General features: G+C 37.3%; 1 protein-coding gene across 1 annotated transcript in view; it reads right to left on the reverse strand.

Moving 5' to 3' along the window:
• LOC139739348 (death-associated protein kinase 1-like) overlaps positions 1-27,421 on the reverse strand; it is a 159,654-nt gene that overhangs the window by 105,325 nt on the left and 26,908 nt on the right. Inside the window, exons 4-5 of the mRNA XM_071649965.1 lie at positions 14,026-14,149; positions 12,337-12,385 (exon numbers count right to left, since the gene is read on the reverse strand). Coding sequence (XP_071506066.1) covers positions 12,337-12,385; positions 14,026-14,149 — 173 coding nt within the window. The remainder of the gene's footprint in view (positions 1-12,336; positions 12,386-14,025; positions 14,150-27,421) is intronic.

Below are 27,421 nucleotides of genomic sequence, written 5' to 3' on the forward strand. Positions count from 1 at the left end.
ATAGAAATGAAGTGTTATACTCCTTACCAATTCTTAAGATTAATGGGTTTGCAAAGTTATTTCTACCTTCACAAAGGCATCAAAATTGTGCCAATACAAAAAGAGCAGATATGGAGCTTATGTCTGAGTGTGTTGTCAAAATTGGTTCTTCACAAATAAACAAGTTCCAACGAAAGACCTACACATAAGGATATTTTGTTCAAAGAATTAAATGTGGAGCTAGTTAGCGCTAACTGTAGGGTAGTGTGAACACAACCAAGGACTCAATCAGTAGACATGAATTATGAATGCTAACGCAGGAATTAATTTGAAGGATGCTGGAATTATCAGCCCGTCAGGCTTGCTGTCAGCCGTGGCTTCTAAACTAAGCTATCGTGGGAACGCACGAGGGACGAAATCACTCCCGCCAGCAGGTTTCCTCCCCCCGTCTTTTCACGTGGCTCTCATAAATCGACACACCATGGCCAGGAATTTTTAAAACAAGCAATAGCAGCAACTTATAAATAAAGGTAAAGTGTATGTTGACTTGAGGTATATAAAATGTGGGGAAAACCCCAAAACACAGAACAGGGGGCACAATTTCTACAACCTTTAGGCATCAGTCCATAGGAAGGTCTCATGTTTTTCTTCTCCAGAATTAGTAAGAAGCAGTTTTTATGGTCAAAATTTTCAGGAGAGTTATCTAACATAATGATAGTTATGGACATAGTTTTCGAAGATAATTTCAGATGATTTGATTTAACAAACCACTTGGTACTTTAAGGCAGAAGGCATTAATACTTATCAGTTTTTCTAGTTGTGGTATTTAAGAAAGTGGAAAGCAGCCTTCCAAAAAAATGGCAGTGATATTGACTGGCAAGAAGCTGTTGCCTTTATGCTAATGGTTCAGTCTGAAATGAAGTTAGTCATATTCCTCTATAAAGTGTTAAACAAGAATTTGAGTCTCATTACAAGCCCAAGGTAGAGCTACCCAAAAAGAGGATTGGATTTTTATTGATCACTTACAGATTTCTAATATTTCAGCTGATCATTCTGTCCATGAGCCACCTACAAATAAAAGAATATTGAAACTGAGAGGGTGCACAAAACATTTTTGCCTCTTCTTTAGAATGTAAAAAAAAACCACATAAATGTGCACAAAACTACAGGTTAGGAGATAAGGCATATGATACACTGCCAACTATCAATATTTCCATAGTCTACCATGTGTGGATAGCAAAAATATTAATAACTATGTAATGAAATAAATCAGGAGAAGACCAGAAAAAAAAAAAAAAAAACTCTGACTTTTCCAGGTCAGCTGAAATGCAAAACAAAACAAAACACTCTATAGTAACAGAAAAGGGGAGGTTATTACAAGTTCCTGCTATGACGCTTGTAATATTTCCTGCAAGGGAAGGTATGGCGAAGCTGCGATTATGACACTCCATCGTTATCAACACCAACAACCGGATCCCGTTGTTGTCGACTGCGTGATGAAAGAGCTGTTATCCTAGTGACTTAAAGCCCCACTATGAAACCATGTTAGCTGGAAACAAAACATTTACTTTTACATTTGAAAAAAACCACTGATTTTCTGCTGAAATGTTTGAATGAAAACAAATTCCATTTCATAATTGCTTGAACCTGTAGCCATACTTGACGCAATGGGATGAAAAATCAAACACATGTTTTGAAGATTGTCTCATTAACCCGTTGAGGACGAGTCCCGAGTATACTCGGGCACTTGTCTATGGGAAATACGTGTTGTAGCAAAATCAATCCGTCCTCAACGGGTTAATGACAAACCGTGTCATGTATGCAGTAAGAACCCCATCTTAAATTTGGATATATGCCAGATTTAATAGTGTAATCACATTCCATTTTCAATCAATTAGGATACTGGGATATTTGATATTGAAACTCTCTGACACTAGAATTTCTTTTTTAACCCGTTGAGGATGAGTCCCGAGTATACTCGGGCAGGTGTCTATAGGAAATGCGTGTTGTAGCAAAATCAGTTCATCCTCAATGGGTTCTGGGTCTTTTACTTTGTATTCCAAAATGTTTACCTACTATTATATTATATGTATATAATGAGTTGTAAAACCATCATTTTTCAACAGCTATAAGAACGAATATAATTTGTGTTCCAATATGTTTACCTACTATTACATGTGTATATGTATAAAATGAGTTGTAAAACTATCATTTTTCAACAGTTATAAGAATGAAAACACAGGAGACTGAAAAACAGATAGATAGATAAAGAGGGGGGGGGGGAGATGGGGAGAGAGAAGAAGAGCACAGGAAGTTAACATCTTTCCAGGACAGACATAGAGGAGATAATTTTGGCACATATTGGCTCAGCTTCCTGAAACATGATGCTTTTGCAAGGTCTAAATACTGGGTCACATTTCTGAAGGAGCACTACATAGAACACAGGAGAGTAACATGAGCTTGTGTGAAGGAGAGTGTTTATATGGTTAACTAAGAACCAAGAGGGCACTACTGTGTGTTCTAAGATTTGAGCTAAATTAAAATGAAACAATCAATTCTCATATAAAAAGTTTAATTTCATTGAAAGTGGGTAGATTTATAAGTATTGTTCCAAACATTGGGTAAGACAGCACCCTTGTGGTTTTGTTTTTTTCTTAACTGAAAATACAAACAATTTAAAGGACAAGTTCACCTTCATAGACATGTGGGTTGAGTGAACGCAGCAATATTAATAGAACACATCAGTGAGAGTTTGAGGAAAATCCGACAATCCGTTCAAAAGTTATGAATTTTTAAAGTTTCTGCTCAGTCATGGCTGTATGAGAAGACTACTATAGCTTGTGATGTCACATGAGCACAACAGCATAAAGAAAGTATAAAGAAAATTCACCTTATTTTCACTTTTCTCGTATAACAAAAGAACACTCGACTTCTCTCTTTCAGAAGGCAAGGGGAATATCATCATCCTTAACATACATCAGTAACAAGTCCAAGAAATGTGCACTTTATTCAAAAAGTAAAATTCTGTGAAATTCTCTTTTTACTTTCATTATATCGTTGTACATATGTGACATCACACACTGTAGTAGTCTTCTCATCCAGCAGTAATTGCGCAGATACTTAAAAAATCATAACTTTTGCAAGCCCTTCTGGTTCTCAACCGACAATCTGCTATTGTCATTGTTGATTTCTCTCTCAAATAGGATGAGCAAGAGAAAGAGAGATTAGAATGCAATTACTGTACATGTCAACCAGAAATATTAGTAGCTTGAAAATTCCAAAAATTTCAGCTGACGGCCATTTTCGAGACATGAAATTTTCGCGATTTGCCACCACCGGCATTCGATGCATACAGTGCAGACAAGAACTTTCACATGCATTTTAATTTCGTTAATCTTGGCTCTTGCAAAGTTCGTGAAATTAAAATGCACAAGACAATTTTTGGTTTTATACAATAAGACTACAGTTGTAAAATGGGAATTCAAACAATGGAAACATGCCAAAACAATAAAAAATAAAAATGTTCATCCCCAAAACAAAGAGGTTCACAGGCAGAAGCATAGTAGTAAACACAGACACACATACACACAAAACAAAAACAAAACCAGTTAATGACAAGAAAGGCGTCTTGTATTTTAGGACGTTTTAAAGATATTAGTAATGATACTGAATCATCTATATTATGTTAGAACAGAGAGACTTCAAGGATGAGCACTTTGAACAACAGATATCATATAAGTCCTCTAAGCCTAGTAAGTACAATGTATGCTGACTGGAACAGAAACTAATAAAATGCAAAATTACTGCTCAAGATTCAGTGCCCTCAATTACTGCCACGTCTGACTTCATCTATTCCATCACATTGACATGCTTGTTTCTACCATATACCAGTCTGATGAATATTTGAGGGTTTCACTAAAAATGAATATATACAGGATGATGTAGCGCAGCCAACATCAAACCAATATTAACTTAAATTGACCTTTACAAGTCATATCGCTGCTTGTGTGCACCTCCAGGGCAGTACTGACTTATGAAAACAAGAAAAACACCAAAGAAAATAACAAAATGGCTGCATAATCACAACCTATCTACATCAGAAATGAAGAGGATAATGTATTGAAGATAGTTACATGTACCTTAAGACTTTAGACGTCACTGACTCTCAATCCACATCCCCTCCCCCCCCCCCCAACCCCGTATGCCCTCCTATTCCTCACATCCCTCCCCCCCCCACCCCACCCCCCATGACAACAATGAAATGGTAAACACTTTCACACCAAGCTTGGAAGACAAAAGACCTGATTTTTTTTTTTTTTGGATACACTAAAAAAAAAATGATACTATTTTTTGGTAGTTACATGTAGTTTAATTTCATGACCAAAGAAAAAGAAATAATTTTGTCTTTTATGAATTCGTTTGGGTTTTGAAATCTTTAAATCGTCATACACATACGTATATGCATGTCGCTCAAAGATGAATGGAATAAATATATCTTGTGTTCTTTTTTCTTCATGAAGCATAATACATACATACAATACAACTCTCAATTGTGAAGATAAGCTTAAGAGTACCTTGACATAAATCTTATATTGTGAGTGTTAATGGGTATAGATGATTGTAGATAAAGGCTTCAAACTACACTGCAGGTGGCTATACAAAATAATTGTCTACATGATCAATCCCCCCCCCCCCCCCGCAACTTTCATAGCTAACTTTGAATGCAAGCGAACCATGTACAAGGTACTTTTCACATTTATGGAATTACACCAATGCCTGAGTGGTTTTCACTGAGCACTTAGTAAAATATGGATGACACTTGTCCACATAAAATTTTATCTGAGGGAAGCTGTCGGCAAGACACTTAAGCTTTGAGTGCCGGCAACACCCTTGGTGGGAATTTTCATCCTCCTTCAAGGTAACACCTCTATCATACTGTTCACATGTTGCTTTGATCTTGTGCCTGTGTTCACTAACTACCAGAGCCATGCAGAAAAGTTTAATGTCTTCATGTTATCATCATGTCTTAGAATACAATAAGAAGAAATTGTCTGGTTATTTATTCATTTTTTACCAGTTTTTGAAGTGGAAAGCAAAGATTTCAAGAAACATTCAGAAACTACCTTTTTTTTTAAATTTCAGGTAAATACAAAGATATTGCATACTTGGTTGATCTGATTGATTTATGAATGCATGACCCATGAAAAGAACAATGTGCACCTCTCCATAGTTAGATTTGGGATAACTATATGGGTACTGTAAAACGAGGAATGTTCGCGTGCATTTTAATTTCGCGAATTTCGCGAGCACCAAGATTCGAGAAATTAAAATGCACACAAAAGTTCTTGTCTACACTATATGCACTGAATGCCAGTGGCTGTTCACGAAAATTTCATGCTGCAAAAAAGGCCATCGGCTTCGATTCGCGAAAAATTCATGCTGCGAATATATCATGTTTTACAGTATGTTTAACCTATTGAGGACGAGTCCCGAGTATACTCAGGTGTTCATGGGATATGCGTGTTGATAGCAAAATCAGTCCATCCTCAGTGGGTTAAAATGATTGAAGCCATACTAAGCATGCAGGATATACAATACCATACTCATCACAACTATAACTGTTGATTTCATTTTTCCAGAGTCCTAGTAAAGGGAGAATAGTGCAGAGGAATTTTCACACTCATCAACAATTCAAAACTATGAGATATTGACCTTATCAATACAAATGAAGCACAAGAGATGCATATCTCGATGAATACAGCATTCAAGAGTAGTGTAATGCAGTATTTAGGAGCTCACTTGGAGGAATATCCGCTGTATTCTACAACTAAGACTGAAAAATGTCATGGTAGTTATGATCATGGTGATGTTGAAATTCTTCGGCAGCTTGCATTTCACACCATTATGCTCACAACCGAGTGAGTGGGGACACGATCATCCTCCTGATTAGTCGACGCTTCGCTTTCTCATTATTCTGCGACGCCGGGGCGAAAGTGCAAAATCATGGTTATTTCAGCGGAGTGCTTCGTAGATGCACGCATGAGTAATCCCCAATGAGAATTCCCCCGAACAAAAGCAGGATGCGTGCAAACAACACCAAATGTGGATGAAAAACAATCGAGCGAGGCCCCATTGACAATCACGCACCCAAACAAGTTCGGATCAAGAAATGACAGACGACGCTCACTCCCTTATTCCCCACAATTTGGATTTTTTTTTTCGTTGTGGCATTTCCAGAGCAAACTCAAGATTGCTATCAATTTAGGATGCTGATTGAGGAAGAACATGCATGATAAGGCAAGGCTAATATGCCTGTGGCTGCCACACAGAATGGAGAATTTTCTCTTGATGATCACAAATACTGGATGATGCAGTACACTTCTGAATTGTAAGCAGCCATCACAGATAATGCATTGCAACCTGCACTGTCAGACTGCTTTAATGCAGCAATTTAGATTTCACAGAAATGGCACAGTCTTGTATCAGAGAAATATGGACATTGGCAAAGTGCATGACATAACTCGCATTCTGGCTCAACTAAATGAGCTGAAAATTCCAAATATCCACTAAAGGATTGCTGTCTAAAACATACAAGAAATCATCCCAATCCCTAATGGAATGAGAGTGTATGATCTACAAAAATTTAAATATCCAACAAACTGAATTATTACATTCAAACAGTTTTGCAGCAATAGTTTGCATATTTCCAACATCAACTGACATCTTTAAAACAAAGATCAAAGATGTCACCTTCACATGGGTGTATGCAAGGGGGGGGGGGGGAAGGGGGGGTCGGGAGGGTCGTACGACCCCCCCCCCCCCAAAAAAAAAAAAAAAAAAAAAATTAAAAAAGGTCCACTTTTTGTAAAAGACATTTTTGTTTTTTGAGGGCTTTTTACCCTATATACAACAGGGAAAAAAAAGTGACCAAGTGGTGTTCCAGCAAATTGGCAGAAACCTCGTAAATTTCGTAACTTAGTTTTAGTATGCCATACCTTATTTCTAAGGCGCACTGCCATGCGAAAAGTCACTTTTGTATGCACCAAATGGCCCCATTTTAAGATATAAGATTAAAAAACTCCCTACCATGGGAGGGGGACACCCCCCTCCCACAAACCCCCCCCCCCCCCCCTCGGTCGCTCCATTCCCTCGCAAGGTAAGGTCCCAAAATTTTGATTACGACCCCCCAGAAAAAATCCTGGATATACACCCCTGCTTCAAGTAGTCAGCCGGGGCAAAACAGAATGATTTTAACCTGTACAAACCTTTTTTTAGAAACATGTATATTTTGGTGCACTTTTATGCCTCGAGTCTCATGTCTGTTATGTGTGAGAGCCTACCATAAAATAATGTGTATAGTATATTCTCCTGAGATTCTGCACAATGCAGGAAGAGAACAGATTTTCATTATGCTTTCAACAGACCTATAAAAAAAACAATTGTGATAACAAACATGAATGGGTACAAGATGTATGATAGGTGGTCTAGGGATTAGTCACAAACTATAAATCCTACAATTTGTACCATGCTTGTTTAAGTGCACTGTGGATGTCCACAGCTCTACGACGAGCTCATTAATGCGGTACATGTCCGAAGGACCCTGTGGATAAGAAGTCAGGTGACCTCTACTATTTCTCCATCTCCTTCTCCGCGTCGCTCGATTGAGTGCATTAGGCTTCATCTTTGTCACTTCCAGTGAAATATATTTAGCCACTAATGCGAATGCTTTATGAGAACAACTTGGCCTTTACCCTGAGAAGGTCGTTTATCTTCAGATGCAAAAAACACATCAGAAAATTAACCCTTACAGTGCTTTTTTTTTTTCACACACTGGAGGACTGCTTTCCTCGCTGATTGGCAGAGATATCTTGAAGCTAACTGTCAATGCATAGAGATTAGTTAATCCCCCTAATCTGTATTATGTCACCATGGTTTTCCTGTTGAACTGAAGCACCATTGCTACACCTGAGAGAATCCGTTCAAAAGTTATGAAGTTTTTAAGTTGACGCTCTGTCACTGCTGGATGAGAAGACTACTACAGCTTGTCATGTCACATACACTGTGTATAATGATAACAAAGAAAATATAAAGAAAATTCAACACATTTTCACTTTTCTTGCATAATAAAAGAACACCTGACTTGCCTCTTTCAGAAGGCATGAGAAATAATATCACCCTTAACATATGTCGGTGACAAGTCGAGGAAATGTGCACTTTGAAAATTCACACATTTTGAACAGATTGAGCGATTTTTCCCAAACTTTCACTGATGTATTCTACTAATACTGCTGCATTCATTCAATCCACATTGTATATATGAAGGTGAACTTTTCCTTTGATAATCTACAACTACAGTGTAGGTCAGGTTTGGATGAATTGTTGAATGCTAATGGGAAATCTTGACAAGTTAAAGGGACTGTACAGTACTGGTTGAGGTGGGGATTCATGTTTTGAACATTCCTAAGTTACAAAGTGAGAAAATGAGAAACCTCTTATGAAATATGAAAGAGCATGTAATTTTAAGAAGGATTCTACGTTTATTTGACGAAAATTGGTTTTCAATGGCTAAGATATCAAAGAAAGTGATATAAGTTTAATAAAAGGTGACAGGCCACGTCTTTCATTAGGATCTCTTGTTTCACTTTTTGGATATCTCAGCCATTTCAAAACCAATTTTCATCAAATAAACTTTTGATACCTTAGAATTGCATGCTCTTTGACATCTCATAGAGTGGTTTCTGAATATCTCGCAAAACGTAACAGCTAAATCCTCACCTCAACCAGAACTGTACACACCCTTTAAGATATGGTGTAAGTGTCTCAATACATAAAACTGTTGATCACCCGAAGCAAATGACATTGTGATGAGGTCACACATTTCACTGATCAGTAATCAACCACATCTACTTAACCCTCGTGAAACTATTTCCGTTGCGAAACTATCCAGAAGCTTGCCTACTGGTTTCCATATGAGAATAGTTATTTATATGATTACTTCCTCCATACGACACATAATGACTCAAACATTCCTTTGTAAAAAAAAAAAAAAAATGATTTATTGATGATTAATTCATACAAATGAATCATTTGATAATACCACTACACTGCCCAAAACCATTATGAAGGAGAAATATAAAACTGCAGTATCATAAAAGGCAAAAGTGCTTTGCAACATGAGCGCACATACAAAAATCTAAGTACATGTGTACAATGTATTTCTTGCAAGAGAATGTGGGATTCACAGGTACACATATACGACTTTTTTGTAATGATTAGCATTTGTTATAAAAATTTGCTGTGAGTTCATTTTCTTGAATGAAATAGAGAAATCTTAGTTCTAATATCATCATTCATGATTTCTTGTAATGCAATGCGTACCTGGGTGTTTCTTTCATTCCAGCTGGTTGCTGAAATGTGATACAAGTTGGCTGTCTCCTGTAACACATTTTCCAGAAAAGCCTGCAATAGATACAGTTTAATAGTTCAATGCATGTCATCCTATTCTCGGATGAAGCATACACATGTACATAAAAAGCTTTGATATTGCTTGTCACAATTTTACTGCTCACAACTTTTTTTCTCCCCTGAAATTTTCTACTTGAATCAGATGACAGAAAAAGAAATAAAAATACATGTACATGTACTTCTTAAATCTGTTCTGTGGTTAAATTGGCTTCTTCAGGACATTCCAGACTACATGTTTTATGACAGCTAAATCTGTTTGATAACTTCAGTTTTTATGTTATGAAGTACAGTTACAGTTGAATTTTACAGAAATGACTCCAATACCCCTTTACCCTATCAAAGATGCGAAAACCGAGGCAGTAAAACATCTGCGGTTGAGGTTTCCTTCCACATTTGACATTCGATTGACAGGTGACATTTGACTTCATCACATTCAGAGATGCTAGAAGTCTGATAACACAAGTTACCACAATGCTAGTCCAGATACTGGCCGATTTTAATCATCCGCATTCCCCACATTAATATACGCACACATGCATGTACTCCACACTCAACATGCCAAACCGCTGATTGTGACACTCCACCAATTGGAACTCCTCGAAAAAAAGTACCTAGTATTCAGGATCGGCAAATTTTGTGTAATTCAGACGCCATCAATGTCCATGGTGGGCACACTGCTATGAATACAGTCCAGGAATTAAGTGGACTACCACAATGCCACGGTGATAAATTGAAAATACAGCGGTACACTGGATATAGACTCTGGGTGCATAGGCTAGAGATTTTGGGTTCAAGACCCTCTCTCTCTGCACATGCATCCTTTGACATGGTCCTTTATCCACTGTACCCATCTCGACCCACATGTATTTACAGAAAGCTGTCAACATTGGGAAAACTAATAGATGTTTTCTGGAAGAACACTGCTCACTCTGGGGAAGCTACCCTGGATACACCCTGGATGTTTACCCTGGGCCAAATAAGATCACTGCTACTTAAAATCAAGATATTTCTTGCCATGCATTTCATATTCCCGAGGACTCTGTTACAGCATGTTTTCCAATTACCCTAATATCTCTGAATAATCCAGATGAGTTATAAATCCCAACTATAAAAAAAAAAAAAAAAAAAAAAATGGGCACCAGTAGCTTTCTCTGCCACTATGTTTATTCGGCCAACGAGATTCACAAAGTGCGAGCAGATAAAGCACCAAAAAAATATGATGCAGCAGGCCATAATACCACCATCAAGACAAGACCAGCTGGTAGCATCTTGTGCTCCAATAATCACCTTACCACCAGCCTGTCAAATCTGATACACTCAAACACATCTCATTCCCCGAGCCGGGGATCAAATCGTTCCGGCGGCCCTTCTTGCGTCATCTCAACGCTCATCTGATTTCAGCAATTTCAGCATGCCCATCGCAGGCAAAAAAAGAAAAGAAAAAAAGAAGATAACAAACAGTCGGTATGATCAGCGATATTGAAAAAGCAATTTGCCAGATAGAACCAACACTGTAAACACTACAGACAGCCAAGCGTAACATCTCATCATTTGTGCATGAAAGGCACATAATCTGTCATATTCTTGCCTGATGTACTACTGACCAAATATTACTTCCCTCCACAGGACAACATCTTTTTGTTGAGTAAACAGATATATGTGTACCTTGTATCACTGTCGAATGCCAATCACCTTTTTTTTTTCTTCCTTTCTTTTTTTTTTTTTTTTTTTTTTTTGGGGGGGGGGGGGAAGTTGCCAGCAATAGCTGTGAAGAATTTTCATACCAACCAAAAAGAAAAATAGATGAAATGAAAGATGAACTGATCAAAGGATGACTAGAAATATGTTTTAGGCAATTACATTCTGGTGTTCTGACCAGACCATAATGCCCTATGGCATTTCATTGTCACTCACTCGATAATAATGAACTTTTTTTTTCAGTTGCGCATAATGCTTTTATTAATGCTATGGTGACATACATTCTTTCCATTTTGCCTCACCTATTACTGCTCATATCTGAGTATTAAATAACTTTCTTTTTTTTAAATCATGTAAAATCTGAAACCCTTTATGCTACACGTATTATTTTAATCCACAGTGTGTATTTTCACATTTAAGATGGCAAATCATAATATTTTCTTTCTGATATTATTATCTCACAAGCATACAAAAATTCATTCATGTGGCATACTTGCATACGTAAACAAAAAGAGAATGATCATTCTGCCTGAATTTTTCAATCTTTTGTTTCTCACCATATCCTCTCATAAACTCATGTACTGAGGTGCAATCTTTACACGCATGCAGCCTATATTCGGACAAGGGTCTAGGGCAATTACCCCCTGGGCAATTACCCTGGACCCTTCCCCTGGCCCTAATCTTAATCCTAATCCTGAACCTAATCCTAACCCTAATCCAAACTCCTAACCCTAGTTTTTTCTCTAACCTTACCACTAAATAGTATTTTTACATACAAATATGTGGCATCAATGGAAAAAGACAGCCAACATTCTGGTGAACATGGAATAATACAGAATCTAGACTAGGGTATTTCCCTCAAAGTATTCCCAAAAAGGAAACTAAAAAGCTTCCATGCTGCAATCACATAACATTTGGCATTATGAAAATTCTCATACATCATGCTCTACTAATCTAGCTGAAAAATTGAATGCGCAAGTGTTCTTCGGAGGTTACAAAACATGTACAGAAATGATCTCATCTGCAAATTTAAATAACAAGCAAAGTTCAATGAAATTGGATGAAAGTGTGAAAATTAACTGCAGACATTTTTCCAACTTTTACAGTTGGCAAAAAAAAAAGTGTTGAAGGGACAAGAGGAAATAGGGCAGGGCTAGGGATGGAGCAGAAGGTAGGAATCTAGGTTGTCCTTACCACATGTCAGCTGAGAGACTCAGGGGCTCAAAGTTGATCACCTCGGGAGCTGTGGGGAGGAAAGTAAGAGAATTGCCTGCTTGGAAGCGATACAATCTATTGCTCGGTCAATTTCCCATTTCAAAATTGGACGTTGTCTTGGCTTCAAAAAGCATAGATCTGCATCTAGCACTTGTCGAGAGTGGAACAGATTGACAAACTTAAACCAGAAACTGAAACTAAATGTATTTCACATCAATGGCATAGAAATATTAACCCTCTCACGGCAACCATGTTACAATGCCATTGGCACTCTATGTACACAGGTTACTGCTGGTAAATATAGAATTGGCATTTGTTATCAATGATCATAAAGAATGATTAACAGGAGCCATACATGTACTTCATTCTTTGTACGGGTGAGTCCAGTCTCTCTAAGCCTATAAATTCAACAACTCTGACATGAATCATGACTATCATCCATTTTGAAGACGCTTGATCTTTCTAGTGTCCGTTACTTTCACTGGTACAACTGCAAATTTCTCTATATAATTATGCACTTACCTAAAGTGATTTTATGCTATAAAGATCTATAGCTTTTATGGTCACCTGGCCCCTAAATAGTAACCTGTATTGTTTCAAATTCTGATTGCAATATCTAGCTTAACTTTATTCCAGTGCTGAGGTAAGTTTGGCCGTGGCCCAAATACCCACTGAAACCCACCGGCACTGTACTCATTCCTAAATATTTACAATTTGATGCAGCAAATCTAACATGAATATAATGGGAGCAAGCCTCTTTCAGAGGAATTTGCCAGGTCCCCAAAGCTCAACACTTATTACAAATATCTTGGATTATCTGATGACTTGTACAAATCCCTGACTCAATGCCTTTTGTGGTTCAATTCAGTTGTAAATACAGTTATATAAAATCAGTCTGTGAATTACCATTTGTTGTGGTTCAATTCAGCTGTAAATACCACTATATAGAATTAGTCTGTGAATTGACATAACGTAATTTGAAATTGTGGACAGACCACACTATTAAACTGCAACGAAATTCATCCTACTTGTATAGCGCCTATGCATAAACCAACAAATCTGTTGTCCATTGTACGTGGTTGCATGCTATTGTAGCTGGATTTAATCCATTCGTAAATGTTTAACCCTTCTTTGCCAGGGACTTTGGAGAGTATGCACAACTCTATGGGTCCCCCCCCCCCCCCCCCCCCCATGCCAAATGGCACTTAAGGCTCACAAAGGGTTAAAGGGGATAGCTAGTAACTGATCAGTGGGAATCAGTGGGAATGCTGGGGGATGATTGTTCCAATCCTAGTGGGATTCATTTAAGAGTACATTATGTATCTATTGTTGTGTGAAAATTATTTGCTTCAGAATGGTCTCATATTCAAGTATTCAAATGTGCAGTTCAATGTTTCCATGCTAGCATGCCTGTACAGTGGCGGGGCATTAATGTGCACATCACTTGAATATGAAACCGTTCTGAAGCAAATAATTTTCACATAACAATGGATACATAATGTACTCTTCAATGAATCCCACAAGGATTGGAACAATCACCCCCAGCATTCCCACTGATTCCCACTGATCAGTTACTAGCCATCCCCTTTAAAGCACACAAGGGGTTAAGTAATCCAGCAAATCCGCAGACTTATGATTGGAGAGGAAGGATCCAGTCCGTTTCCTTACCCACAAACTCTGCTGTTCCCATCATGTCCCTGACCTCCTCCCCCGGAAGGATTTTCCGGGAGAGGCCAAAGTCGATCAGTTTGATGTTCTGGCTGTTACGATTCAGGAGCATGATGTTCTCCGGCTGCAGCAGGAAATAATGACAGAGAGATGGGAAAAGTTACATCAATATCCCTTAAATAGCATCAAGAATACATTCAACTTATATCGTAGTCAATGAAGGCTGAAGTCAACTCCTTGACCCGTTGAGGACGAGTCCCGAGTATACTCAGGCAGGTGTCTATGGGAAATGTGTGTTGTAGCAAAATCAGTCCGTCCTCAATGGGTTAACTGAAACTTAGCATAATTGTTACCATATGACTGCGAGAACAAACTGTTGAAATGTCCACAAAAACACACTGCATAATTATGTCCTTTTAACACACACAAACAGTAAAGAAGTAATGCAATATGGAGCATCTTTTTTTTTTAAAGTACAAAACTGTACATAAAACTGTAGAATTGGTCAATAAGCAAGTGTGAATTTGAGCAAAGGTATATCAGTTTTAAATGGTGCCCATGAATATGTATTCTTTCAAAAAAAGTCTGTTGTACACTTTGATTCTCTGAAATTATCATTGTGCGCTCTAATACTCTATTAAATAAATATCATTTTTAGCTAGAAAAAGACGGATCTACCGGCACTTTCTTCTCTCATCAACTTAAGCTGTTTTGCGCAAGAGAAAAAAAAAGGCCAATAATCACGATGATCACAAATAAAATCTCCTACAGCAAAGTGCACCATTTATAGAATGCTGATGGAGCCATAAGAGAACACGGATGTATTTCGTGGCATCGGTCAATGGAATTTCTCCTGCGTAGGAGAATTAAAGTAAGGATAATTGGCTCTCCGCATGAATAATCCAGAATCTCAGCATCATCGAGTATCAAATCCTCTGGTCTGCTAGCACGTAGGAGACGAGCTTCGCTAATTCTGGACTACCGTTGCCCTAGTTATTCTGCTTAGGTCATACTGGAGCAATCCACAAATTGGCTTATAGTGCAAATCGCTTCATGTGGAGAGAGAGCGGTTTGAGGTTTTCTTATGTTCCTATGATACCACTCATGTAAGTCTTTCATGGTATTAGCACTTCCTTCTGAGTGTTCTGCTTATAAAGACTTCCTATGAAATTATCTGTGACAGAATATCTATTCCACTTTTTATTTGAACCACTTTGTTTTACTTTGTTTCTGGATATCTCAGCCATTTCAAAGCCGATTTTCATCAAATAAACTTTTAATTCCTCTTAGAATTGTATGGTTTGTAATATTGCATATATACATGGTTTCTAATTACATGTATTTCACAAAAAGTTAAAGACTGAATGCCAATTCCATCCCTTTAAAGTAGCAATCCAGTGGGAGTGTTGTGAGGTCATGATATCAACTTCATCTAATTTGCAAAAATGTAATTCCGCCCTATACACAACTGTATATTATCTTTTTTGTGCAAGTTCCAGGGCTGAAATTATAATTTATATCCTCAATGAGCAGAAAACGAATATTTTTATTTTTTTTTTAATAACAGGTCAGTCTCACACCTCCACAGATAAAGGTAAATTGCACTGAACTACAAAAGTTTTCTGAGAACATTGTCATTCATGATTTAGCATGTGATGAAAAAAAAAAATGACAGGGATCTCGAATATAATATTGCCCTGTCAAAATAAGATTATTTGAATGCAAAATGCTTCCAAATGAAAAACTCTATTCAAAAAGCATGAGCAGTGACTCTGATACTCAAAACTGGTATGATTAGCAGGTCACCCAACTGAATCTTTAAGGGGGATCATATGCACAATACAGACCTGTCGTCATGGCAACTGAATTAACAATGTGATTATGTTGATTGACAAGTCTCCTGAGTACTTCCAGTAATGGAAGACAACTTCCTGTTTCATATCATTTCTTTTGACACCTCCCAGGAAAGAGGGATGGATGACTGTGGAGAGTTTCTTGCTGGAATCCCAGTGACCCCTTCCGAAGGGAACACACATCAAATGTGATCATTTATTTGTAATCAAGCTGCATCGGTGCCGATTCGAATTTAATGTGCCTTGATTGAAGTTTTAATTTCGATCTTGTTTGACAAGTTACGTACCTGTACCTTGCCACCCATGCATTCTGGAGCCACTGTAATTCAGTAAGAAAGATTAAAATTATTTTTGTAGTTTTTTGACTCACTATTTGTGTTGGCACTACGAGGATTTTTCTTCATTTCTCTGGATAAACTCTCATTTCATTTTTTTTTTGCTTCATTCTCCCTATATTCTTTTTATATTTCATTTCCAGTGTCTTGTGGATAACAAACTGCAATATTTCAGTCTTTGATGTAACTCCTTCACCCCTCTCCCCTCTCTTGCAATACGAATGTATCTCTGTAAGGTTGTAGAACTTGTGGTTTGAACCTCCAAACTCTAATACTGGAGAAAAGTAAACAGATTGAGAAACAGTCGGACATACATTCATGTGTCACAACTAGCTGTGCAAAGTCAAACTGCGCCCTTTGAATAATGGACAGGGCTGCACATTAACCCATGTTTTCTACTGGTCTGGCATGCTGTGCATATAATTATAGGGAACACAGTCCAACATGTACATCAAAGGTACCTTGAACATGCTGACTGCACATGAACATTGCTTTACATCTTTAAGACATTATCCAAGAGCAGGGGCGGATCCAGGAATTCTGTAAAGAATGGGCGCCTTTACAAAATTAAAGGGGGGTGCATGCACCCTCCCCCATTTTTTTTTTTTTTTTTAAATGAAAAGTAAAGGGGGCGAGCACTCGGTGCTCTCCCCCCTGGATCCGCAACTGAAGAGTAAAACATAATCAAAGCAAAATGTAGAGTGATTTACAAAACAGAAATACTCTAACTGGTGCAAAGTAAACAGACTAATGATTATGATAAGATCACAGAAGCATTACATGTAATTGTGACTGTTTTATGTATTTGTACACACAAAAAAATATGTTAGAAAATATGATAAAATTTTTCAATGGACACATTTTCCTCTTTCAATTGAAGACATAGGTCTATGTATGTGGCATGTTTTATGACAAAGCTTCAGTGATCAAATTCCTTGGTCCAAAGTCCATGAAAAAAAAAAAAACCTGAATTAATAGTGTGTAGTGTAAAGACTGAAATCCTGTTTTTGTTTATTAGTTTGTTTATTTTGTTCTCAGCATTATTCATTTACTCTTGCTTTGTTTTGTTATTGTCAATGTTTCACTGGGGGGGGGGGGGGGGATCTGCACTAAAGTAATAAACAGATTAGCAAATTCTTCTAGTCTCAGAGTTGTTTGTTCATGGTAAACATTCCAAAGCTCGGGATTTGCACAATTTGCCTGATTTGGACCACATCAATCTTCACCTTTCGACTCACGGATCTGTACTGGACTGAAAATTCCAGTGAAATCCAGCCCCGATAAGAAGGGATTGGATCCGGATTCTGCTGCGGTTAGAGGGGATCATGATATATGGCAGCCATTCTGAGAAGTGGATCCAAGTACAAGTAGCATTTCCTACTCGAAGTACAATCGCCTTCCTATAGGCACATTACCAACTAATAACTTCCTGAACTTTGACTTACAGGGCATAAGAGTCTTTTGGATTATCAGTAAATTCAGTTTGTAAAAAAGAAAAAGGAAAAGAGTAGAAAGTGTCACAAATTTTTCATAAACATTACTAGATATCCATTTATTCATGAAACCACAATACATTTGTTCAGATTCTAGTAGATAATTGTGACCAGCCAGAAGCAATGCAAACTGATACAGCAACAGCAACAGCAACAGTAATAAGAAAAACAATACTAGAAATAGAAAATCATTGTAACGGCTCTGATTATCAGTATTACTATTTTCATTATCATCATGATCATATCGAACAAAGACAATATCCTTTCCAGCAATTTGATTCTTTGAATTTAATTCAATTTGTTTTTTGTTTTTTTTTGTTTTTGTTTTTGTTTTTTTTTTTTTGGGGGGGACATACTGTTAATCATAATTTAATACACATTCTTTTATCATGCACATACTCGCTTCCCTAAGTTTGAACTGGTATTCAGTTTCAGGGCTGTTTTGTTGTGTTGTTATTTTTCATCTCTGCATAGTACAATTTACCTTTACATAGTACCATGGTAATGTGATATGTAAGGTACCTTGCAATCCTATGCTCATAGATGTCGGGTCAAAATCCACTTGGTAAACATTTTGCAGTAAACATACTTTAAAAACAGTGTGCTGTTTTTATGTTTGGGTATACAATGTACAACATATTTCTGTCTACCGGCACATCTATGCAGGAATTTCATTCATTCATTCATTCATTCATTTATTTTTCATTTCCAACAAAAACATATAAATATATTACAAAAATTGAATACAGTGCATAAATTTCATCATACAAAGTAAAGGATAAATTTACAGAAAACTTGTAGGTATAGGAAAATGTTGGAAATGGGGAGGAATGCTAAAAAGCTGAGCTTGTAGGCTGCATTCCCCCCACACGTAATACAAGAAATTATATGATCGATAGACTGATAAGCATTGAAAATGGATGAAACAAAGAAACTAAGACAAAAAGACCTATAACCTAACTTATCCGAAACAAAAACCCTGAACAAATCCCTACACTACACTAAGTCGCTGTCATGCCGGAAAAGAGAGGAGAGAAACAAAATAGTATGTGTGTGTGTGTGTGTGTGTGTGTGAGTGTGTGTGTGTGTGTATGAGAGAGAGGGGGGGGGGGAGAAAGCAGCTTAATGCGTGGTGTGAAGATAAGAGACAAAAAAAAAAATAGAAGGACACGAGAGGTAGTGGATGGATGGAGCCGCTTAGCTGTAATTCCAATAGAATATAAGGTTGGATTTTACACTTCTTTGCAACCAATAAAGAATCAACAATTCTTATAACTGTTCAAAATATTTTTCTTCAGATTACTCTTAAAGGAACTTAAACTTGGAGATGTCCTCAAACTGTTAGAAATGTTGTTCCAATATTTAGGTCCAGCAAATAAAGGTACCATCAATCCCATTACAAACCGGTTGTCATCCAAACCTTGATCACGCCATTAGACTTTACAGCCCAAATTCACAAAGGTGGTACAAATGAAACCATGGTTTAAACCATGGACAAAAACCATGGAGCGCCAAGTGTCGCACGGAATATTTCGTTACGAAATTGGTTATTTCGTTCGCAAAATGACTGTTTCGTTAATGAAATTATCATTTCGTCGACGAAATGTTCATTTAGTTATAAATGTTGTCATTTCGTTACAAAATAATCATTTCATCGACGAAATGACTGATTTCGTAACGAAACATTCCATGCGACACTTGGCGCTCCATGGTTTTTGTCCATGGTTTAAACCATGGTTTCATTTGTACCACCTTCGTGAATTCGGGCCTACATGTTTGTATGTGACTTCCCGGCCTAAAACCCACAAAAGGTCACAGTATGGGATTCTCTTTAATGGACCACAATGGTCATTTGGGTTGATTGACTAAAATCTCTAAAGCTTGTTTTGCTTGGGAAAATAGTCTCTTCTCTACATGTACCTTCTGTCAAAATTTGGCACCTTAAAACAAAACCAAAATCGAGATAATAGCAGTTTCTCCTGTCTATATTAATTTTTCAGACAGGCTCTGCTTCACTCTGATTTTCACTGATACATCTGCACAGTACACCTGAGTGACCATCATCTTTAAATCCACTATTCTTCCTTTTCTATGAAACTGCACTTCCTAACTCTCTCTTATTTCATTTTTGAATGGGTTAGGATGGTCAAATTTTAACAGGTTATAGATCATCTGAAAGCTTAGAGCTTACTCTTACTAAGTAGAAAAGTGAAAATTCATTTTGGCCTACTTTTTGTGGGTTTTGAGCTGGGTGGTCACATATGCTGTGACCCTACAGCTCTGTGGAACAGCATCGAGATGGTAGGGTGGATGACCTTTTTCTAAAATTGCTTTTCATCCACCAAGTACACGTCATGGGTATGAATCATCCATATATTGGGTACAAATAATGCATGATGCACTACGGCAGAATACCCATCAGTTAGCTGATATATGATTTATATTTCAGGAGCAGGATAGCTTTCAAATTAATCACATTATGGGCATGCAGTACAGCGAATTTTTGGTGGACTAACACAATTATGAAACTGACTAAGCTAGAGCCAGTTTCACTAGCAGGAGTGTATACATATAAATGCATCTCCAAGAAAATTAGTATTGTTAAGATGAATTTTCCATTGATCTGACAGACTTATAAGCTACAAAGCTTACAAAGGAAATGTAATTTATACCATCATAACGTGAACAAATTATTATTTTTCTTGTAATTGGAGTGATTTAAATTTGACAATTAGCTTCTTTATTGTCAAATTCAATTACAGATAAAACTCTCCATACATTGGTTCTTCATCAAGCATCACAAGCTTCACCTTTCTACTCTACAAAGTCCTATGAAATCACATTACCAACACTGGATGCAGATGTAACTATTTACTCTGCCAACACTCAAAACGCCTGGTACATTGTACCCGGTAGTCAAGGTCACTTAACCTGTACTGATGTATGATTCATCGCTACCACTAGGTGATTCTGGATGATGTCCAAATATTTGCCATGACCAGAAATGAAAGAATCTATCCACACAATGAGTTTGGACTGATTTGGGCTATGCTATTACCAGGCTGTTGTATTGGTGTACAGTGTCGATATTCAGTAGAACGACAACTGAGGAAATTGAAGTCAATAGGAATGAGACTATTGACAATAAGGCAAAATCCATTTTGTGATAATTTCGAGCAATCAATTTTTTGTCTGGACGTGGATAATGACATATTTCAAGATTGCAGAAATAAGAAATGGAGAAAAAAAATCAGGCGTAAAGCAACAGTCATCGCATAGTAGAGCTCTTCATTTGAAGTCAGTATATCACATGGGTACACTTGGTTTGCGGTTCACCATGTATGTATAGTCCTTAGAAGGACTGTTGAAATGACAGGAGAAAGATAGAAAGAAAGGTTGGATGAGAGGTGAGAATTGAGTAAGAGTATTCTTTCTGGAGTGAGTGTAGTCCTGAAAAGGACTGTGAACCAAGGAAGTATGGAACCAAGGAAGTATAGGAGAGTTAAGCCAGGCTGACACTTGCACGATTCTGCGGCACGCATTGGCACGACTCGAATCGTGCCAGTGCGCAAACTAGTCGTAAACTGGCGTGAAGTGTGCGTAGACCCGTCGTGACCTGCGTGCCATGTCAGGATGAGAATTTTGAATTGTTCAAAATTTTGGTCACGACTTGCCACGACAAAATCGTGGCCAAAAGTCGTGCAAGTGTCAGCCTGGCTTTAGAGGAGAGTTAGAGTTATACTTCCTTGGTTCCATACTTCCTTGCTTCACAGTCCTTTTCAGGACTACACTCCACTCCAGAAAGAATACTCTTACTCAATTCTCACCTCTCATCCAACCTTTCTTTCTATCTTTCTCCTGTCATTCCAACAGTCCTTCTAAGGACTATACATAGTGCCTACATGGTGAACCGCAAACCAAGTGTATCTAATATACCACACCATGCAAACACCTTCTCTCAAAAATCATCTGAGTTTATCACATGTATGAAAAGTATCTGTGAAACAAACCCCTACCCCCCCCCAAAAAAAAAAAATATATATATATAGCCTATATCATACATGACATAAAACATAACAATTATTTGGAAGAGCTAAGAGCCCATGATATGTTTGTTGTTTGTTTGTCTGTTTGCTTGTTGTTGCTGTTGTTCGGTGGCTGTTTTTGTTTTGTTTTGTTTTGTTTTATTTGGGGGGGGGGGGGGTGTTGCCATGCCTTTTTTCAAATTGTCTACAGCACCAGATGTTTTTTCCCCTTCTTCAGGCTGATTATCTTTCTTTCATGCCAGGGTACATAATACTGCATGCAATCCACAATCATTTCCCCCTGGAAATTTACGAGCACATCCAGAACACCAGCATGTCTACTTTTGCAATGAATTTCAGTTGCCGACTTTCCAAACACAAGGTTGATTGATGCCATCTGAATTATAAATACTGCCAGCCACTTGCCAAGCTAAAACTGCAGTAAACTATATACTTGTAGTACGTACATTGTACATTGCACCATTCATGTTAAGCCCCCCAAATACTCTGTGCAAGACTGCTCATGGAAGAACAGTTGATTGTCTTGAACAGAGGTGACATAAACAACGTCAACTCTGCACACACATGAATTACGATTATGTGATTCAGCCGTGAATGCATTTGTTTATATAAAAATATCTGGAGAAACTTTTCATTGTCATTATCAAGCTTTAAATGTGGCTGGAAACTGCAGTGGGCTAATGATATTGTAGCTCTAAAAAGAAAACAAAGGAGGAAACCAAGCTGTAAGCAACATGGTGGATTATTGCAGATTTGGAGAGAGTCAATTCATCAGCCAAGAATTTTTCCTCTGGCAGGGTTATGGTGATGAATGGATAGTTAGCAGTTTTGTTATCACCACAGAAGTGAAGTTGACATCTGTGTTTGAAACACGGAAATGATTTAGTGAATGGAAGTAGTGTCATCCCAGCCTCAATCAAGGTGCAGGCAAGAATGACATTGTGGGGCTTTACTGTAGATTTAGAAAGAGTTCTTGTATTTATATTTTCGACAGGCCTTTCTATTTATATTGACAGCTATTAAAGTTGTCCATATAATGAAACAAGTTTCCTCGGCAACCACTAGTTGCAAAGGACATTCCACTCAGCAAACGTGTCAAAAACTCCATGGTTTGCAAATCAAAATACTCTGTTCACAACTCTTGGCTATAATGCTCACAAAAGAGTATATATTTGTGAGTCTGTATGCAACATGGTGGAAGCAAATGCTAACCAAGCAAAGTTCCATAGTCAATGCCCATCCATAAATGAGCAAAACTAAACTGAAAAAAAAAAAAACTAACAATCATTGACCAAACATGATTTCAGGAGTGTGATTGGGAAAAATGTGACTCTTTGTCCAGTTTCATTCTCAACTGTATACACAAAGCCATCAAAATTAGCAGTAAAGAAATCTAAAATCATGATTACAAATAAGTTATTTTGTTAGTCTGACAGCATTCACTGTTTCTATGTGAGACCATATTTCAAAATTTAACAGAACTGTTTGAATGTTACATTCTTCTTCCTATGAAGGGTCATTGCACTCTTCAGTTCAGAGCATTATGGCAATTGCCAATTCACCCGGCTGTATCCAGCATTGTTTAGTATTTGTTTTTATGTCAGTTTTTATTTTCTTGTTTTTTCAAAGATTTGGGTTCTGTGTTGTCTGCAATAGGCCACTCTTTTCATATTACTAGTATCCACAAAGCCATCATAATTAGCAGTAAAGAAATCTAAAATCATGATTACAAATAAGTTATTTTGTTGTCTGACAGCATTCACTGTTTCTATGTGAGACCATAATTTGAAAATTTAACAGAATTGTTTGAATGTTACATTCTTCTTCCTATGAAGGGTCATTGCACTCTTCAGAGCATTATGGCAATTGCCAATTCACCCGTCAGTATGCAGCATTGTTTAGTATTTGTTTTTATGTCAGTTTTTATTTTCTTGTTTTTTCAAAGCTTTGGGTTCTGTGTTGTCTGCAATATGCCACTCTTTTCACATTATCCATTTTCAATCAAACTAGGCCTCACAATGGAATCTCTCTACCAAATCCATTTTAGCTGTCATTCCAATCTGTTTTTTTCTCTTGAAACTGCCTGATCAACCATCTATATTATCCATGAGTCACAGCACTCATCATTGTCACTTGCTACACTTGTATATCATAAAATGTAAACATCAATGCACAGCAGACTTTAACAGTAAATTGGCTGCTTTCAACTGACTTTCATACAATCAGTAACATTGACCATCACTGAATGAATGTATGCGATATCTGGTATTACATGGCAGGGCTTATGAAATAGCCATTCGGTGATATTTTCATTGTGAGAGCTTCCAAAAGTTGCAATGGAAACCAAAAAAAAAAAAAAAGAGGGAGGGGGTCAGTGACTGGTAATGAAAATAGAAACAATGAGAGAGCAGAAGAGGAATGAAAGCCAGCTCAGAATAGTGTACACTGTTTGTAAATTGACTATTCTTCCGAGACTTCCCACACTGTTCCCAATCAGTATACAATTACCACAAAGTCCAGTCTTTTCCCTGTTCTAATTTATATACACCCAGCATACAATATTCTGTCTTTTCTTCATTTGATCAATGTTTTATACATCCAACATCAATTTTTTTTTTCTTCATCTACTTCATATTTCATAAGACTGTATTATGCTTAATGAGTGGATAACGATCATAAATTGTTTGATTATCACGTGATATCAAACAATAAAAAAAAAAAATATTATGGGAGGGGGAAAATAAATGCAAGGATAGAAACTTCCGGCCTATATTTCTTCATTTCTTCAGTACATACTTATACATCATTTGTCACAATGAACTGCAACAGACACAGTGTAGTTTGTTTGTTTGTTTGTTTGTTTGTCTGTCTGTCTGTTTCATTTTCCATCTGAGAAGACGGTTGGATAGCCCATGTTCAGGGCTCTGCATTAGCTGGTCTTCCATGGGGTCCAGTTGGATGTAATCGGAACTACTTCATCAGGTTGAATATGCACTCTGTTCTTTGCGATAAATGAATGAAGCATGAATTTTTTAATATGCATAAGTTGTGACTCTCTCACACACGGGACCTCCATTTTATGCCCCATCTGAGGGACAGAGTGTTGTGCCTCAATACTAGAGAGAATGAAAGCACATAGTAAAGTTACAAATACCGGTTCCTTATCTCAGTACGTGTACAACTATCAGGTTTGGGATTTCCCCTCTTTCCCAATGCCTATTTACATAGCTAAATTTGAAGTTGAAACTTTGGTTTCAGACATTATCAGCTACACACGGAGATTCACCCGTAAAATGATTCGGAAAGTTTGCTTGCTATTGCATAACTTCAGTATTAAGTAAAAAGCATGCATGGATATGTCACTGTTCTGTCATGCTGTAACTGCATGAATTCTCCTAATGAAGGAGTAGGGAATTAAGTTTACAAACGAAAGTGACTGCACCCCCATGCATCTGTACTCCTAAAAGTGGAGTCACAAGACTCAATATTAACCAATGAACACTTATATCAATATGCCGAAAATCCAACAAAAGCCTAGAGGCCTTCAAAGAAACAAAACACTGAACTAAACAAGGTAAAACAGAGTTTCAAAATGTATTTTTGTTCATGGTTTTGTTTTTTATAGAAAGCTGAGGTAGCGGCCTACACGCTTCCATAAAAATTCCACTGTGTGCGAAAAGTCATATTTTTTACTGCCAATTCATAAATGCTCGTGTTAATTGTTTCTTAAAATAAAATAAAATTAGAGCACAATCACAGAGCTTGGTTGGCAGCATACACGGTAAAAGAAAGCAAGTTCAAATTCAACCAATATCAGTCATGCCCTTCAGGGCAAAGCACTTTGTCTTCATTGCCTGTATTGTAGAACCTTCCCAGCGAGACTTCACTGCCTGACCAACAACGCCTGCTTGCTTATAAGTAAAAATTTAATTTTTTCCTAGGGGACCAAAAACGATGAATCTTACATAAAGTCAAACTCACTCTCCTTTGCAATCATAACACTGGTATGCCAGTCAAAATTTACCACTTACTGTAATAAAAGTTCATACATTTCCTATAAAGTTGTTTGTCCCTGAAGGTTATAGGTACATTGTACATACAAGTGCAATTGTATTTAGAAACTATAAGTATAATCTCTGTTCCTTTTCTAGTACCACACAGTGTGCCACATGGTATGCATCATATGTAGATTAGCACATTTCAGAAGCATAAATGCTGTTTTTGCTGATGCAACAAATTATATTACTTCCCATTAAACAACTTTCATCACTTCCGATCATACAGTGATAATGGAACTGCACATGTAATGGCTCATGCTTTTACTTCTGTTGTACTGCCTGCTAGCAATCAATACTGGCACATTCTCTGCTTGTTGTTGCATTCTTTTATTACAAACCGAGTCCAATCTGTGAAATATGTGCTTGAACTGTTTATTAGCAATAAAACATGCAAGGGTAATGATTGGTTTTGTGAAGAGTGTGTACATTAGAATCTGTTTATTCCCAAACAGCCATACGTGTAAGAGGAAATTAGTTTGTGGCAGGAAACTGTTCATTTCTCATCAGAAATGAGGCATAGGTGTTTTCACAAAGATCAAAGACCAAAACAAAACCAGTAATCATGTGATTTCTGGGCTCATGGCTATCATGAATTATACCAATGATTGATGACCTTGTTTGGATATTAACAGCACCCATCCACTGTCAAAAAAGTCCCACTTTGCAGTGAAAATTCCTTCCATTCTATTCAATTAGCAAAATCGCCCAAGTCATCAGTACCCATAAAGCTCCAATTTCACGCCCTGCTAAATGCATGATGGGAGCTAGGCTTCAATGCTCCATGAAATATCAAATATTGACTCAACTCCCCAAAATTGCAGGTTTTGCTTAGCTTTTCCACTTTCCTCACACCCAGCATTTATCCTTTTAATCAACACCCATTTCTCCCTCTGCCTGTCGTTGACAGTGTTGTGTCTTGGGTCGACGTCTGTCCGGCTGTTTGGTTTGGTCGACTGTTGTATCAATCGTGTTGGCGCTGATTTGCCGCACGGGCAAATATTTGTTGGGCTCCAACATTTTATTGTTTTGTGTTTGATTTAGAATAATAGCACCACTGCTCATATTCCCATCATGGGTTGCTGTGTATTTGTGCAATCTGTCATTCAGTGCAAAACGGAAATTACATTTGATTGCCCTTTTCACACTCTACAAGTAGAAATAAATATGGTTATAGCTGATATATAGTGCCTACTATTCAACTGGATGCAAGGCACATGATAAATTGTTCTTGGAAGTCTGTTTGTGTTTATAATCATGTTTTGATTTCATTTTATCATTATTTCTTTTTAAACAAATAAAAATGTGTACATGTTTACAGAGCAAGTAATGCAAAAAAAAGAAATTGCTTTCCTTGCCTTTAGATACCTCCAAATTCAGGCATTTTCAATTAACATATTTTACTCTGATCTACACTGTGTATGGCTTTGATATTAAAATTGTGATACAATAGCAATGGAAAGTTTACCTGCATTTAAAACAAAATGACACATCCTCATTCAAAAGTATACCATGATCTAAATTGACTGATATAAGACAGATATTACAACAATAGTAGAATGTACTGTACTGTACTACAAAAATGGTACGAATGGAAAAGTTGAAATTTGAAAG

This window comes from Diadema antillarum, unplaced genomic scaffold, assembly GCF_040938485.1.
Source record: "Diadema antillarum isolate AM-2024a unplaced genomic scaffold, OU_Dant_1.0 seq00000798_RagTag, whole genome shotgun sequence".
Taxonomy (NCBI): Eukaryota; Metazoa; Echinodermata; class Echinoidea; order Diadematoida; family Diadematidae; genus Diadema; species Diadema antillarum.